This window comes from Uloborus diversus, chromosome 6 (assembly GCF_026930045.1).
Source record: "Uloborus diversus isolate 005 chromosome 6, Udiv.v.3.1, whole genome shotgun sequence".
In the NCBI taxonomy this organism is placed as follows: Eukaryota; Metazoa; Arthropoda; class Arachnida; order Araneae; family Uloboridae; genus Uloborus; species Uloborus diversus.
This window is the reverse complement of record NC_072736.1, coordinates 63290998-63308276: the sequence shown is the minus strand read 5'-3', so window position 1 is coordinate 63308276 and position 17279 is coordinate 63290998. Positions and strand designations below refer to the sequence as shown.

The 17279-nt window shown below is 32.7% G+C and overlaps 1 protein-coding gene across 1 annotated transcript in view; it reads right to left on the bottom strand.

The window, feature by feature from the left end:
* The window catches only part of LOC129225184 (protein sel-1 homolog 1-like), a 78226-nt gene that overhangs the window by 48126 nt on the left and 12821 nt on the right, over positions 1 to 17279 (bottom strand). The window contains exons 2-3 of the mRNA XM_054859749.1: positions 9587 to 10515; positions 6808 to 6868 (exon numbers count right to left, since the gene is read on the bottom strand). Coding sequence (XP_054715724.1) covers positions 6808 to 6868; positions 9587 to 10478 — 953 coding nt within the window. The 5' untranslated portion in view covers positions 10479 to 10515. The remainder of the gene's footprint in view (positions 1 to 6807; positions 6869 to 9586; positions 10516 to 17279) is intronic.

The window sequence follows — 17279 nt, the reverse complement described above, 5'->3', positions numbered from 1 at the left end:
CAGCCAAATCTGCCGGGTAGTTTCTGAGATCTTAGGGAACAAATTTACCAAACTCCATTTTTATATATATAGATTAAGCATTACATGTGCTCATAACATACACACGTAATAAAATAAATGCAGTGGGAATGCTACTTGGTGTTTCGACTCCTTTATGCAGGCTACAGTTATCATTCGGATAAGTTGATTGTTAATCGAACTGTGTTCTTTGACTACATCCAGACCACTCAACATAATGTAAGCATAAAAGAGTATTAGATTTACCTAAAGAAATCCTTTTTGTGCAGAAAAACATTTTTATTGTATGCTAAAATGTAGATGTTTCTAATAGCAGTGTTCGACCTTTTGTACAAATGAAAAAATACTACGCCCGATTAAAACTACGAGTTTCACTCAGTAAACCTTTAATTTTTTATTCGCGCGAATACGATATAAAGCATTAAAAGTATTATCAACTTCATTAGCAAGAAATTATTTTCTACTCCTCTGCTTTCTGCTGAAAAAAAAATACATTTTGTCTACGTTTGAAAAATTACACTTAAGAACGGACTCAGTTCAACTGGTTTTGGTTTTGAATTTTAAGTGTTCGATTAAAAGAGAAACATGTGAGGGCATTTAAGCCGTAACGGTTAAAGCAACCTTCTATGTGAAATAGTTCAATATTCAAAGATAAAAACACTTATTTTCAATCAAATTTATTACTTTTCTAGAATGTTTGTTTCAATCGCTACGTGAGATCTTCGTCATTCTTTAATCAAATTCCATGCTTTGCGAATAATTTTAAATCGTATCATGCTGGTTAATGACAAAACACAGATGCATGATCTTATTATTATTATTATTTTTTTTTTTTGTCAAAAAGCTTTTTTGCTGTTTTTTACTACGCATTCCTTCAATGAATAGCTTTCGAAAAGGAAGGCGCAATTGTTAGGTTTGTTGGGGTGTCGGGCTGTTAGTCAGAATGGCGCCAATTCGAATACGTGCCAATAAATATCTCTTTAATGTTTCTTTTTTTCCCGTCAGATGCCGACATGTGCAGGACTGTATTTGCCACAACCTGTGTTTTCACATGCACAATTATTGCTTTTTCACGAGTCGCCACTCAGCCACACTTTTAATGACATTTATGTTTGCATTGAAAATATGTACGATTAAAAGGGGAGCTATGATCAAATTATCACAACGTTGTATTTAACGAGGTTTTGTTACTGATGTCTTTAAATTACATGCCTTCTCTTCTGCGCTTACTTTTTTTTTTTCGGTTCTTCTTCATAATGTTCTTCCTTTGAAATTCTTAAAGAGCGAAATGCCTTATGAAACGATTTGAAGCACAGTGCGGAGTTCCGCACAGGTCGACTAGTTCGTAGTATTATTTTTATCGGTGATGTTTAACTTACTGCCTGCGGACCACATGGGGCCCATTAAGCTCATGCATGTGGCCCGTTGCATTGAAAAATATTATCTGTAATTTTTATCCTCACTATCATTTGCTCAACCTTTGCTGTCATGCCATCTGACATGCGTAGGTATACTCAAAAAAAAAAAAAAAAAAAGACAGATACTATATTTTAACTGCAATATTATTGTCTACATATTGAGACACGAAGTTCCTAATTTGGTATCACTGACGATGCAACAATATGTTCGTACATCAACAAAAAGAAAAAAGCCGTAATATTGTTTTCCACTTCACATCAAAACAAAAGTAACACTGGAACAACCAAAAGTCACAACTAGATTTAGTTTTATAACAAAACAAAATCTGGTGTTGACACGATTGATTAAATGTTTCGATAATTTCAAAGCATTTGATCGAATGGTGATAAACAATTGGTGTAGTGCCCTCTGAAAGATGAAATGTGCCCTCTGAAACCAAAAAATTAAATGAAGTAACTAAAAAACAAACCTTCATAAAAAAAATCGTTTGTGAGGATTATATATATATATATATATATATATATATATATATATAATAAAAGTGAAAAATATTGAAAAGACCACACCAAGAGCTCATAGATGCGCAACGCAGCAAAACTAATATATATATATATATATATATATATGTATATATATATATATATATATATATATATATATATATATATATATATATCAGGGGTCTGGCCAGAGGATATTTGGGTCCGTTAACGGACCCTTCACAAAAATCCGATCAACCAAAACGGACCTTTCACAAAATCCTGATCAAACAAAACGGACCCTTCACAAAATTCTGATAAACAAGATCGGATCTTTCAAAAATTGTTTATTGAAAGAGCAAATCTGAAAGCAAAATAACGCATATTTCTGTGTATAAACCGCATATTTCTGTGTATAAACTCATAACTTTTGGAACCTTTTTGTAAGTCAAATTAGAGGGATCACCTTATACAAAATTGGCTAATTTTGAAAAAAAAAATCGGAGCTAGCTCTTGCGATGCTCCTGCAAGGGATAAATAATTGCTACTGCCTAACAAATATAATGGTTGTTTGTTTTATCACATCTAATTAGCAGCGATGTTGTTGTAAACTTTTCTGAAAAGGCATTGGTAAGCACTTTTCTCTCCGCTCATGATTTAATAAACAATAATAATATATATCTGCGAAATGAACTTAGAACTGCAAAGGGATAGGGAGGATATGGGGGGATATGGGTGGGGAAAAAATATGATTGCTTCAGATAGGGTTACCAACTTCAAAATTATCACCACTTAGAGTCTGGCGTTGAACCTTTATAATGACTTGATTAGAAAATATTCTCATCATTTTATCAGCTTGTCAATATTTGCGTTTTTACGGTGCGGTGCTGCGATGTTTAATTGTTATTTTGGAAGAAAATTATACGGGTTTTGATTTTTCGATGCTAACAAGGATGATTAACTTTAAATAAACTCTTTTAATTACCTTTTTTTTTTCTTTAGATGTCTACATTTTGAAAAATGCAATCTTTTAACATCCGATATGAGAATCATATTTTGTTCTTTTTTCAAGCTAGCTTCGCTTTATTAGGATGCAAATAAATGAAAAGTCTCTTTATTTCTGTTAGAACTCTCTTTTCAAGTTTTTAAAGCAAAATTCCATTTTCTGTTATGAGTCAAAAATTAAAATGCTGAATAGATGGTTTATTTTATTTATTTATTTATTTTTTGCGTCAACTGTGTTCACAAATATTAATGAAATGTTTATCATAGGACTCTAAAATACAATTTTAAAATAATTCTATCAAAAATATTTCTTTTACAAGCCGTGTTTTATACTTTTGGTGCCTTCACTTTGAGAATTGCGATCTTTTTGCATCCGCTATGGGAATCCGATTTTTCGAATTTTTGATGATTATTATGCTTTGTTAAGAGGTAAACAATTAAAATATCTTTTTATTTTTGTTAAAATCACGGAATTTATAAGTTTTAAACGAAATTCTGTGGTTTTTAAGAGTGTCTTGGGTCAAAAAATTAAATACTGAACCCTATTCTGAATTTTATTTTATTTATTTATTTTTTGTTACAATTATTTTAAATACTGCACAGAAATATTTCTAGTATAATTTAACATAATGTAGAATGGTAGATAAATATTGATACTTGAGAGAGCGATGCCCCCCCCCCCCCCCGCGCCAAATATCAGAGAAACATCTCAGAATGATTTTCTCAACATAGAAGAGAAAAACACTCAACTTTAAGTTTAATTGATGCAGTTTGTGCCATCTCTAAATTCTAAAATTTTGTTTTAACAATTTTTTTTTTTTGCGAATTTATTTGATTTTTCACAAAATTAATTCATTTTTCACAAAATTCCACATTCATCCCACAAATATATATATATATATATAAATATATATATATATATATATATATATATATATATATATATATATATATATATATATATATATATATTTGTGGGATGGGGGTATTCGATTGAGTTGCTACGAATGTTCATGTTTTTGAACTATTCACTTCTCTCTATTCACTTCTCTAACCCTTCAGAATAATATTACCGGTGAATACAATGCTGTTTTTCCTATCAAATAAAAATAATTGTTACGTAACTGCTGAAAACTGAATAAAATTATGGGGCGCAATATCAAAAGGGGGGGGGGAGTGATCGCAGAAAACGGTGGTCATATTTTGATTCAAGTGCTCATTCTACATGACAGTCATGAAAAATGGCATCAGAAGCATTTTGAAGGGGTATTTTTTGATGTGCACTGTAACAGGAACCCGAGTATCTGGTTATTGAATATAGGTATAAAAATTTTAAATACTGAAAAATTCAACACGGAAGGTTTTTTGAAAACATGGTAACAACTTTCTTTAGTTCAGATTCATGTACATAACAAAAATTAAAAGCAATTTTACCGAGTTAATTAGAAAGGGTAAAAAATATGATAAATGTCGTAAAAAGGTACCGGGGTACCCGGTCATTGACGCTAGGGATAAAAAATAGGTCAAAATCAATTTTTCCACAGTTTTGGAGAAGTAACATTTTGAAGAATTTCTTATTTTCAGACAAACTAGAAAAGAGAAAGGAAGAGGATGGAATGAGAAGGAGCATTAGGAAGAAAATTAGGTGACCAATAAGCTGCAACTATTGAAAATATTTATTTCAAAGATTTCTTTTTAAGATAAATTAAGATTTCTCCTCGACGTTTTTTTTTTCTTTTTTGCTGAAAACATTTTGTTTTTATGAGGCACATTCTTTTTTTCGTTTCATTAATAAAGAATATTTTTGAACAACATTCAACTCGGCATCTTGACCTCCCCCCTCCCTTTCTGGTTGTGCCAAGGCATGGCGACCTTCTTACAGAAGTGCAATAAATTAGTTAAACGTTATCTCCCCTTCTAAAAACCATTCTGCTAACCCGAGAGCAGATCGTTATTTTGCAGCAAGTTCATTACCTTTTGTTTTAAAAGAGTTCCAAAAGGTTTTACAGACTGATCAAGTTAGACTGAGAGGTCTTGAATTGCAAGCCTTCCCTTTTGATTTTTACTTAAAGAGAGGTGCAATATTTGCCAGAATCCAGTCTTCTGGTACTATCCCTGAGGTGCACAAAGCATTGAAAATTTTTAAGATAACGCAGGCTCAGCTCCTGGGGAAGGCAACCTGTACCACCGCCTAGGGAGCTAGATTTTAAAAGTAGCAAATTTAATGATGGCGAAGTGTAAGGAGGCAAAAAAAGAAAAAGAAAAAACCCGAAAAACTCAAATTTGTTCCTTAGTTTTTCTTTGCAGCTCTAATTGCAGAAATATGTGTTAGAGTATGCTCGAGAAAAAACAAATATATATATATCTTATTAAGACGAAAGGGTGGTACTTGTCAGCATCGGCTGGGGCAGCAAAACTACTAGAGCTAGCCCCTCGAATAACATAAGGGCCGTCCGAAGAGGGGGCAAGCGAGACAATCGCCCCGGGCGCGAGGTAATAAGGGGGCCCCTCAACGTGCCCCTTGTGTATTGCAGATGCACAGTCATACACACACAAAATACAGAATCATTGCAATGAATCTCTCTTTTTCCTAGGGAACAAAAAGATTACTCTATCTCAGTATCAAAACAGTCATTTCCTTCGTATCATTGAAGCAGATACAAGTTCCGAAAATATAAATGTTTAAAATCAAACAAAACACACTTCTTCTTTATCTAGTTCCCACCAAATTGCTTGAAATTCTGCCCCTGCATGCAGTGACGTAACCAGAAAAAAGTTTTAGGAGTTACATTGAAAGAACAAAAACAAAAAAATTTTTTTTGATCTGACAGGAAAGAGAGGGGTCTGGTCAAAATTTTGAAACTTTTAGTTTTAAACAGGCAATTTTAGACTTTCTTCGCAGATGCTATGGGCATAGGTGGATTTGAAGGGGGCAAAGGGGGACATGCCCCCCCCCCCAGTCTTGGTAGGACTTTATACATAGTAACAACACACCTCCCAAATTCTTAAAAGAAAAAAAAATCATGATTTTTTTTTCTTTTTTTGAATAGTTCAGAAGTGAAAATGAAGAGAATAGTATATGTCCTTTTCTGATGGGGAGGGGGGGGGGGAGCAACTTACACTGTATTACAAGTAGTAAAGCTGTCACTTTGTTGCTGAAAACGTGCTAAAAATGACTACTTTGAACTGAAAACGATTAGGACAAGTATGTTAGTGAAAATATCAACTGATGAAGCTATGCATTCAACTGCAATACTTAAAAAAAACAGAAAATGCCAGAAAACTTTCGTCCCGGGTGCCGGCAGCTCTTCGTACGGCCCTGGATAACGTCTACCAACTTATCTGCACACTCAACAACTAAGATTTTCAAATAAGTATTATCAGGTCCTGGAGCCTTAGATGCTTTAATCTATTTCAAATAATGTAATATTTTCTCCCTAGAAAACAAAATCCTGAAGCAGTAAATTAGCTTGGGTGAGACTCATATTGACTGATAAAATACAGATTTTGTTAGAAACACTTGAAAAAAAGTAAAAAATAAATCAGCAATATCCCCATCCTTTTCGATTATGGTGTACCGTTCCCTTCTATCATAAGAAATTTGATGCTGCTAACTTATCCGCTAATTGGATAAAAATTTAATTTGGGGAGCATTATTTATAGGCAATTTGTAAAGTAACATTAATTGAAGCAGAAGTTAACCATTGAAGTTAGAAATTAAATAAAATGTCCTTAGCATACATAAGTTAATTTTCTAAGGATTTTTTCCTTTTAAGTTTTAGTATCCTCAGTACTAAAATTTGTTGAATAAAAATAGTTAAGAGCCGTAATAAAGAGTTAAGGAAATATGACACAAGGCGATTCAAATGATTATTATTAAACTCACCTTTTTTTGTCTGGTTTAGTAGAATTCAAAATCAAAACAGCAGTTTCATATAGAACATTTGCTGAAAAAGAAAAATTTGGTAAAGAAAATTTCACATGCATGAAAAACAATCTAAAATATATTCACGGGAAAGAAAAGACTATGTGTAAGCAAAGAACTGTGCCATTTGGTGACCTCAATCATGTACTTGGCTTGGACAAGAACAAATTGGAGCAAGCACACAGCGAATGCAAATTCTGTTGGTAAATATTTTTTTTTCATTCAAAAGATCCTCAAAAGTGGCATAGCAGCTTGATGATAAATTTGCAGCGTCATTTAGACAAGGTGAGGCGCAATGCTAGATCTACAAGTGCAAGAATGGACCTTGCCCCAAGAGGCAACTTTTGGAAGTATGGCAAATTCACACTCAACATAAAAATTTGAAGGAAGATGCATAAGGGTGGTAGTTTTAAGTTTTTGCTACGGACCAGAAAAATCTAAGACCTGGCACTAGTGAAAGGCATGGCTCCCATGTAGTAGAAGCTAGAGATTCCACAGTAATGGGATCTCTGCCAAAAAGGGGCCCAGGTTGAAAAAAAAAAGGTAGAACTTATCTTTGAAAACCCATTTATAAAGTCCCATTTATGAGTCAAAACTTGAAGAGTGTCAGATCTAGCAAGAGGGCCTCGAAATGCCTGTGGGGTCCTGGTGGCTTTTGTGCAACTGATTTAATACATTTCTATGACAAGATTACAATGGTTTTGTAAAACAAAAGGTATTCAGTTGTCTGTATTAGCTCAAAAAGTTTTTGAGACGGTGTCACAGGTTGCTGTTTTGAACAAATTCACTTACATAAATATCAGATATTTTCTTTTTTGTTGATAGTTATTCTAAAATTGCTTTTTAGAAATTCAATTTCATAATGTTTCCAAAGGAATGTTTCAAAACCCTCTTCTCTTAACAGCCTCGAAAACGGTCTAAAATTGTGCTTTTTGGAAGTTTAGTTTCCAAAAAATTACTGGAGGAAAGTCACTGAACCTATTCTTTTCCCTAACCAAGGGCGGCAAATAGGGGGGTCAAGAGGGGCGGTTGCACCCCCAAATTTTTTGAGAGGAATGATAAAAAATGAGCAAATACAATTGATGTAAATCGCAATTCAATGTTTAAGAAAAACAATTTTGCTGGTTCTCCATAATGGTTGCTGAAACACGACACATTGCCAGACATGAGCAAGTGTTTTCCATTTTTTAAATTATTAGAAATTCATCAAGCCTTTACCGGCCTTTTCAGAACGGAAAAACTGATGAAGAATCATGGTTAATTTTAACTAAAGACTTCATTTCCTCATATAGGCTAAATATCTTGTTCTTGTGTGCTCTGTTATGAAAGGCCCGTGCAGTGAGTGGCGTGGCTGCATGATTTTCACAAGAAAATGCCTTGGTATTTTATATTCATTGTTACGCTCATATTTTAAGTGTGTCTAATGAGTGTTCACCACTTTCTTTTGCTAGAAACACATTTCAGCTGCTCAATGCATAGTATGTTTTCATAGATACTCATTTGAAAAGAAATACATACTATTTTGAAAAAAAAAAATCTCACATCAACAAATATTTTTTGTGGAGACTCTTTAACTATGCAATCTCCCTCCATATTATGATTACTTGCTGTTAGCCAATATGTGTTTTGTTCCATACTGAGTTAATTCATATTTATGAAACTAGACCCCCCAAATGAAATGCTGAAATGCCGCCCCTGCCCCTAACACTACCTGAGATGTCTACAATTGTGCCTTTAAGACTCAAATTTTCAAAAAATACCTGGGAGAAGGCTTCTAAACTCCTCTTTTCCTAACACCATCAAAAACTGCCTAAATATGGCTTTTTCAAACTTCAATTCCAAAAAGTTTCCAAGAGGGAGATTCAAACCCTGTTCCCCTTAACGTCAGATCAAAGACAGTCTATGCTTTTGTTTTAGGATCTCAATTCGGAAAAAATTTCCTGCGCAGGATCCCTCAAGAGAGGGGCAAACGCCCCCATCACCTCCCTTATATCTCTCTTCAAGCAAAATGGCACATCACCCCAATCAGAATTTAACTGTTCATGGATTTCTCAATGACAAACTACTGCACAGGTGGATAGGTCACTGGGCAGAGCACAAAGGACTTAGCACTTCATCAGTAGTTTTTTTGCATATATTACTCCAGATATGCTGAAAAATGGAATGAGGGGGCCTCGGTAGCCATGTGGTTTTGCCAACTGCTTTGTAAACAGAGAGGCACGGGTTCGATTCCAGCCTGTAGCCCTGCGGTTCCTTCATTCCTATGTACATCTTTCAAATGTATTGTCCTAGAAATAAAATAAGGTAAAAGAGTGTGGATAATTAGAGGTAAAACTTCTCTGCTGAGAATATATATCCCAATGTGTGTTATCATAAATAAAATAAAATAAAATGGAATGAGTAATTACTTCATACTAACTCAATATGGCTCATGTTTCTGGAAGGGCTCAAATTACTTATAGCTGCATTGAATTTAAACTTTCAACAATTATTTTTGATTTTCAAACAAACAACTCTTTAAGATAAATAAATACCTTTGTGCTGAACAGTAAAGTAAGACAAAACAACGTAGAAGAAGCAATTTACAAATTTGTGCTTCTTCTACGTTGTTTTGTCTTACTTTAAACAACTCTTTGTTTTGTTTTCATTTAACAGTCCAGGTAAATTGGGATATTCACTTATATGTGCAACCTGTAGTGTAAAATATGAAAAAAAAAATGTTAAAATATTCAATAATTACCTTGTTTTTCTTCTTCAGATAGTTCCACATCTTGCTTCGGTGCTTCAGTTTTATGTAAGATTTTTTCAGAGTATTCAGTGTTTATTCTTTTAGCTTCAGTTCCAAGTGGAGGTATGAGTCTATCAGACGGAGATGTAGTGTGTAAAATTTCATTAGAATTTAAATCACTGAAACTAGGATTTGCATCCTTGCTCTGGAAATCAGAATCTACTGATTGCTGGGTTTTACCAAGTTGTTCTAAAATAGCATCTTCAAAAATTTTTTCTAACTCATTATCAGACATTTCATGAAGAACAGCAGTTTCTTCAGCAACTCCCATTTTTTTCTTCTTTTCAAAATTCCTTTGCACTACTTGGACGTATTCTTGAACATTTTTAACATCTTTAGCAATTTCTTCTGCTCTTCTTCTGAAATCATCATTCAAATACTCAATGTCGCTATTGATATTATATTCACTTGGATTCAAGTGACTAAAAAGAGGATCTGCATCTTGCTGAGAATCTGATAAAAAGTCAAATTCACTTTCTTCTGCTTCAAATTCAGTGACTTTTTTGAATTCCTTCAAAAATTCATTTTCTTGGTTAGCCTCAAAATCTTTTTGAATCACATCTTCCTTAACTGAATTGCTTTTTGTTGAGACTGAGTCATCCAACAATTTATCACTTATTTCTTTTTTATCATTAGTGGTATCTATTTTATTCTCTTTTTGACTAGAAATAGAACTTGAAGAAATGTCTTGGACATTGGGTTCAACTAAAGCATCTTTTTTTAATTTTACCGATTTTGAAGTCTTTTTATTTTTATCTTCAACTGGTTCATTACAGAAGACAGACTGACAAAGAATACTAGTTACCAGTAAAATTGTTAGTACTTGTAAATGAAATGTCCGCATATTTATAACAAATGCCTTTTAAAACTGGTCACCAAATCTAAAACAGAAATGAAAATTAAATTCAATTCAATCTAATTCATGTTTTGTAATAAAACTTTAAAAAAAAAGAAGAAGAATGTTAAATAAATCTCTAATAGTTTATAGCCTATATTATAAAAGATTTTTTTTTTTGATTCCAAAATGAAACCTTCAAAGGATTAGCTATCACACTGATAGGCATTGAATTGGATAATGCCTGCAAACAATTGGGGAGTTTATGTGGTGAGGGGTGTGATGAGACTCTGCAATACATTAATTCCCCTAGCTTATCTAAAAAAAATTTAAAGACCAATTGGCTAAAATTAGCCTGGAAAGATTCTTTGATGCAAATTTTAAATCTGATCATAATGTAATTGATTAATTACCTACGAAACTGCAAAAAAGGTCATTGCTGTTTTGGAATAATATCTGGGATTCTAAACAAAGGTTACTATAACTGAGAATGGACATTTCTCTTCTTTTTAATAAGCTAATACTAATTATTACAACTTACAAAGTGTATAAGTTTTGACAAAATCAATTCATAAATAGTTTTTAGTTAAAAATAGTTAAAATTTGTATAAAATCGATTATTTTTATTTTTTATTTCTATATATTGAATGTTCAAATCCAATGTTTTTTGTGAATGATCCATATGTTGCCTAATGTTAGGAAATGCCAAATGCTTCATTAGCATAGGAAGGGCCCCCTTCTAAGTGATGACAATGCCCCGAGCAAATATTTTCTGGTTGTGCTAACAGCTGTGATGGGAGAAGTAATAGAAAAATACAAACTTTTTTTCCTTCAAATTAGTACAGTGAGTGCCATGCATTCGAATCAGTGTTTAATTTGGCTTAATTTTTTTTCATTTATTCCCTAATATTCTGCTTATTATTTCAAAATGGCTGTTATTCGTAAAAAACAATAAACACCATTTGAAATTTGATTTTTTTTCCCTCACAGTAGCGGTAAATTGGCTTGAAATGTCTCTAAATTAGTTAATTTATACCATGCTATGGTGAAGACAGGGCTCAAAATTAAAAGTGATCCACTGGTCCTAGACCACAAAAACATCCATCGGACCAGGAGAATATAAATTTTTGTGGTCTATTGGACCAGTAAAGTTTTATTCCTATTTTCTTTAAAACAAAACTTTAACATCATTTTTTGAAACTGTGGAGAGAATGCACTTTTATTTACAATGTTTAAGTTTTCTTTTCAAGAAAAGATAAGAAAATTCTACAGCATAACCAGTGGAGTCGCCATGGGGGGGGGGGGTAGATCAACTCCGGTGTTACTTGTTTGGAAGGTGACACTCTAAGTGAAATAGCAAGTTTTGAAAAATGTAAAGCTAAAATGCATTTTTAAGACTACAAATTTCAAAATTTGGTGTCACCACAAATTACCTCCCTAGGACCGGGTGTCACCCATGCTTAGGTACGTCATTGCTATAACATATTGTTTTTGCCACTTTATTGCCTTCCTCCCAAAGCGACGATACAAATAATTTTTCTTGGCTTACTTCCTGGGCTAGTATTAATGAATAGAAATCTTCTTCTTCTCTTCTCCAGTCACTTAGAGAATTTTGTTGAAAACAGCTAATTGATTCCATTTATCATAATAACTTTGTTGCACAGATTTTGTATTTTTTCTATAATTGCTTCTTATTTAAAACCAGGACACAAGAATGGACCACTAAAATTGTGTATGGACCAGTGAAATTTTGTAGTTACTGATCTGTTGGGCTAGCGACTTATTCAATTTCTCAATTTCTACCCCTGGTGAAGAGCTTGATAAAATACTTTAAACAAAGGGATCGGATCGAAAACAAGGTAAGAAAAGGTCAACCGGCATAATTAACACAGAGTGATTTGAGATTTACAGTTAAAAAAATATGAAAAATACACATTTTAGTGCTGTAGAAGTTTTTGCAGAATTTAATGAGACATTTTACATTTAATTTTTACCCAAAATTGTTCTCCGAGTTCTCTGATTAGCTGGATTACATGGGACCTCCTCCTGCAGAAATTTTCTTGTTCATGTGAAAAACAGAAAGCTTTCGCTTTTTGTAGCAAAATCAATTAAAAATAAGCTCAAAACGTTTTGGAATAACATCTTACTTACATACGAAAACAAATTTAACATTTTTGGTTAAATTGTTGTAAAATTGTAAATAGAAGAAAAAATGAGAAATTTAATCTTAAGAACTTAGTTGGATCAGTTAATCAGGACTGTGAAGGTGTTCTTGTCTGAGAGTGCATATCAGCATCCGGGCTTGGTAGTTTGGAATTTTTTGATGAAATAATTAATCATGCTGTTCATTTAAATATTTTAAGAAACAATTTTAAACTATTAGCCCAAAATTTGGTTATCGGAAGCAACTTTGTTTTTTTTTTAAATCAAGATAAAGATAAGAAGCACATGGTTTTCAACATTTGCGTCTGGTGCCTCAAAAATTGTCCTTAAGGCTGCTCTTCAGTGAGGGAAAACATTGAAGTTAGGGTGTAAATGGCTTTCTTCCTTGAATGAAGGGCGTGAACGTGAATCAAGTGATTGACACTTCAACGGCCAATGGAGTGGACGGTAATCGATGTAAGGCAGGAACACGTGACCTGTCACAGCTTTCATTGTTCTGGAGGGAAAGGATCCCCTAAATGACCCCCGTCGTGAAGAGCAATCAAAGAAATTAGCTGGCGGCCGAAACCCCACTTTAACAGTACCGACGGGAAGGTTGAGCAGAACAGAAAATAAAGTCAGTACCAACGGATCTGCGGTAATTTTTGAAACAAAGTTTTGTTTTTTGGATATGCGTTCCCAGAATTTATATTCATGAAAAATTGATGAATGAAATGAAAATTTATCATAAATTGAACAGGAAAAATGATTGTCTTCATATTTTTTTTTTAAACGATGTTCTCAATTACCACGTCCGAATCTTATTTCGTTCATAAAGCTAATTCATTTCTTGTCTGAAGTTTAATTAAAGAATGCAATTTTTTGCGTTAGGATATGATTATATAAAAAAAAGAAAAACATAAGAGGTAAAAGCTTAGTGTAAAACTGTGGTGTAGTCCCGGAAAAAAAGGCTGAGGGGTGAGGAGGGATGATTACATATCGGTTATCGGATACTAACAGTCAAGAGGTGGAACCATGCTGATTTTATTTTTAATTATTGGGAGGACGGCAGAAATGGCGTAATCAGAAAACAATTTCTGATTAGGATATGGTTACATTTCAAAGGGGGGGGGGGGGGGAGAATCCCGCTATTTTAAGATTATATATATATATATATATATATATGGTCGAAAAAGGAATACTTCTGCAATTCGATGATGAAGGATATGCAACGCTGAACTGACATTTTTGTTAATTAATCAATTAATATTTTAGATATTTATTTATATTTTTCTGGTGATTCTTCATGCGCAGGGCTGCATTTGTTTACTATCAGTAAACAAATCATCCCGCTAAAACATAGATAATCAGCATGGTGACTAGAGCAGCATACACAAGACTAAATAATTAATATACTTCTTAAATTTGAAATTCTTTAAAAAAAAATAATAATAATAATAATATTTTACGCATCAAACGAAAAGTACAACAGGCTACAATAAAAATGTAATTGGTAAGTCTTTTATTGAAGTGTATTTTCGAAGCAGGCAGTTATATGATGTTTGAGAACATTTGAAAATACATTTCGTGGGTGGAATTACTCGAGCAACAGAGAATTACTTGCAATAATGTACTTAAATTAAAAATACAAGCTGCAGTTTACTTGCAGTACACTTGGAACAATTTACTTCGAATTATTCAAATGCAAAATGTTAGGAGGAATAGAATAACTTTTTAAAACTTTTTTGATTTTTTTTCTTCTCAGTTCTTTTTTTTCTAATGGTTTTCAATTTTTTAACCGACTTCAAAAAGGAGGCGGTTATCAGTTCATACCGTATGTATGTTTTTTTTTTGTTTGTCCACTCATAGTGTCTCATCTAGTGAACCGATTTTGATGATTCTTTTTTTAATGGATAGAGGATGGCTCAACTTAGGTCCCATTACTTTGTTTGACCATATTTGTTCTTTAGAAAAAAAGTTATGGGCGAAAAACAGTAAATTTCCCTATTAAATGATTAAAATGATATTGTAGCGAAGTTCGCACTTTTCATCCGTGGATAACGGTGGCTCAGTGGCAGAATTCTCGTCTCCCACACGAGCAACCCGGGTTCAAATCCCGACTAGGACAAAGTGAATTTTACTAAAATTTCGTTTCTACTGTTTCCCGTATTTTCTCGAATGTTCTATTAATTTCTGTATCTTTTCAAGTCTGGAAAGTTCCAGCACTTTTTCAAGTTGTATTTAAGGAGATGTAACGTTCATTCGTGGTTCTGAATAAAGATCTCGAGTTGAGACTAACGAGTATTCGCTTCATTTGGCTTTCACATTGTCTTCGCTATCTTCATCTACGCGACAGTATGAAACTCATTGTTATAAAAGTTTGGTGCCATATAACTGTAACATTAATAGTAATTGTAATGATAATTTTGAATAAAGGCATCTAAAGCAATACAGTGATATAGAGCCGCACTTCTTACTCGGTAACTTCTTACTTTTACTGAAATATATACATTTACACTAAAAAGAATGAAATAAAAAAATTTTGAGAAAAAAATAGAACCGACTTCAAAATTGCTCCAAAAAGTGAAAAATAATTTTATTCTTTAAACACCATCGATAATACTTTTAAACATAATTTTTGAAGTTGGCGCAAAAACAAAAAGTAAAATCCATTGTAACCATGCTTCGTTCATATTTTTATCAAAAAATCATCCAAACTTAGGAACGAAACATTTATATCGTTACTCAAATATGCTGTCATCAATGCGTAATGCATGTGGTAGTGAAGAAACTGGACGTGGTTAAATTTATACTTGTAGTTGAGTTATGGCTGTGAATGATTTTATCGATCGTTTTTGCGCCAACTTCAAAAATTATGTTTAAAAGTATTATCGATGGTGTTTAAAGAATAAAATTATTTTTCACTTTTTGGAGCAATTTTGAAGTCGGTTCTATTTTTTTCTCAAAATTGTTTTTTGGTTACATTAGTTATGCATTGCTTTCTGCGATTCAAAATAGTAATAATAACAATAATCAGAAATGCTTTCCTTTCTGCAGATACTATCGTGAAAAAAGCAACGGCTAAAAGCACAATTTTCAGAAAATTCATTCATGCTCGCATTTCGAAATTAAATGAAACCTCTTTATTACCGCACAAAGTTGAGAGCTTCGTGCAAACGACGTCCTAAACTTGATAGCTGCACTCAATCAAGCTTTCATTGATGTAAATTATTCCAATCAATCAAACCAGCGTTAGAAATCAGTAAAAAATCCTACTGGTCCTTCGGACCAGTCAACATGAATATGTGCTGGTCCTCAAAAAACATCACTGGTCCGTTTTAGATTTAACACTAAATATGTTTGTATCAAAAATTATTTGCACTTTAGGTTGATTGCATTTGTTCAGTTATTTTAAATGTAACTTTTTCATTTTTAGCTCATTGATTAAACATTAAATAAAACACTTAACTGTTCAAAATGGTAAACATAATATTAAATAACAATGCGAAACACATTTAAGCACATTTTTATACTGATGAGGATTTTTTAATATACTTGAATGTTTCAAAATTTAAGATTTTTGTTTGGCAAAGTTTGACAATAAACATTTAAATTTGCGAAGTATACAGTATGAAAACAAATTTCATTAAAACAACCATTAAAATAGGCTACCAAAAATTTGAATTTAATTTGATCATTTTTACTTAGTTTCAGGACGTTATTTTCCCCTCTAAGTGTGATAAATATTGAATAAAATGTAAATGTATGATTTAAACTTACGTAAAACTTTTGAAAAGAAAAATAAATTGTAAAAGAAGTCAACCAACAGTTTGACTAAACATTGGCTAGGCAAATGCTTTTGAATTTTTTATAGCAGAGTATGATAAAAAATATACAACAGTAAGTGGTCCCAGGGACCACCAATTATTTTTTTTAATGGTGGTCCCAGGAAGGTTTTAGTGGTCTGGGACCAGTGGACCAGCAGTAATTTCTAACGCTGCAAACAATCGTAACAATTACGCGGGATATTTCCGGATTCGCTTTTTCCCTACTTACGTCAATTGTTTGCTTGTAAGAACGTGAACAATGTCTTACATACATAATTTATATTCAGAAAAAATATTAGAATTGAAAATATAGTCCGACATTTGCAAATCACACACATTAGTATATTATCCTTTAAATTTAAAAAATATTTCAATTTAATATTTCTCTTTTTGTATAAAAGTATTCATGAAGCAGAATTTATAAATTGTTGAGTGTACTAACATTTATTGCTCTAATTTTTCTTTTTTTTTTTGATCTCTTCTCGACTTTCCGGGGAAATTTTAAACTGTTAGCAAAATTAGGGTAACTCAAATAACTCTAGAACGTGGAAAAGAAATCTGTCAGGCCCAATAAAGCTTTTTGAATGATGTAAAAGACAGAAACACATGTATCTATCTCTATTGATAAAGATGTTCTTAGTAACCCCGAAACAAGTGTAATTTAATTTGCACGTTTGTACATTAAAATAGTGTAATTTCTATATTAATAAATGTTAACCTTTAAAATCAACAAAAGTTGAGAGATCAGAGCATTTTTTAACATAGGAACTGCGCGACACTACTGTCGCCTAGTGAAAAAAATCTGTCGCCTAGAAGATGCGAAATCAAACCACTGGGCGAC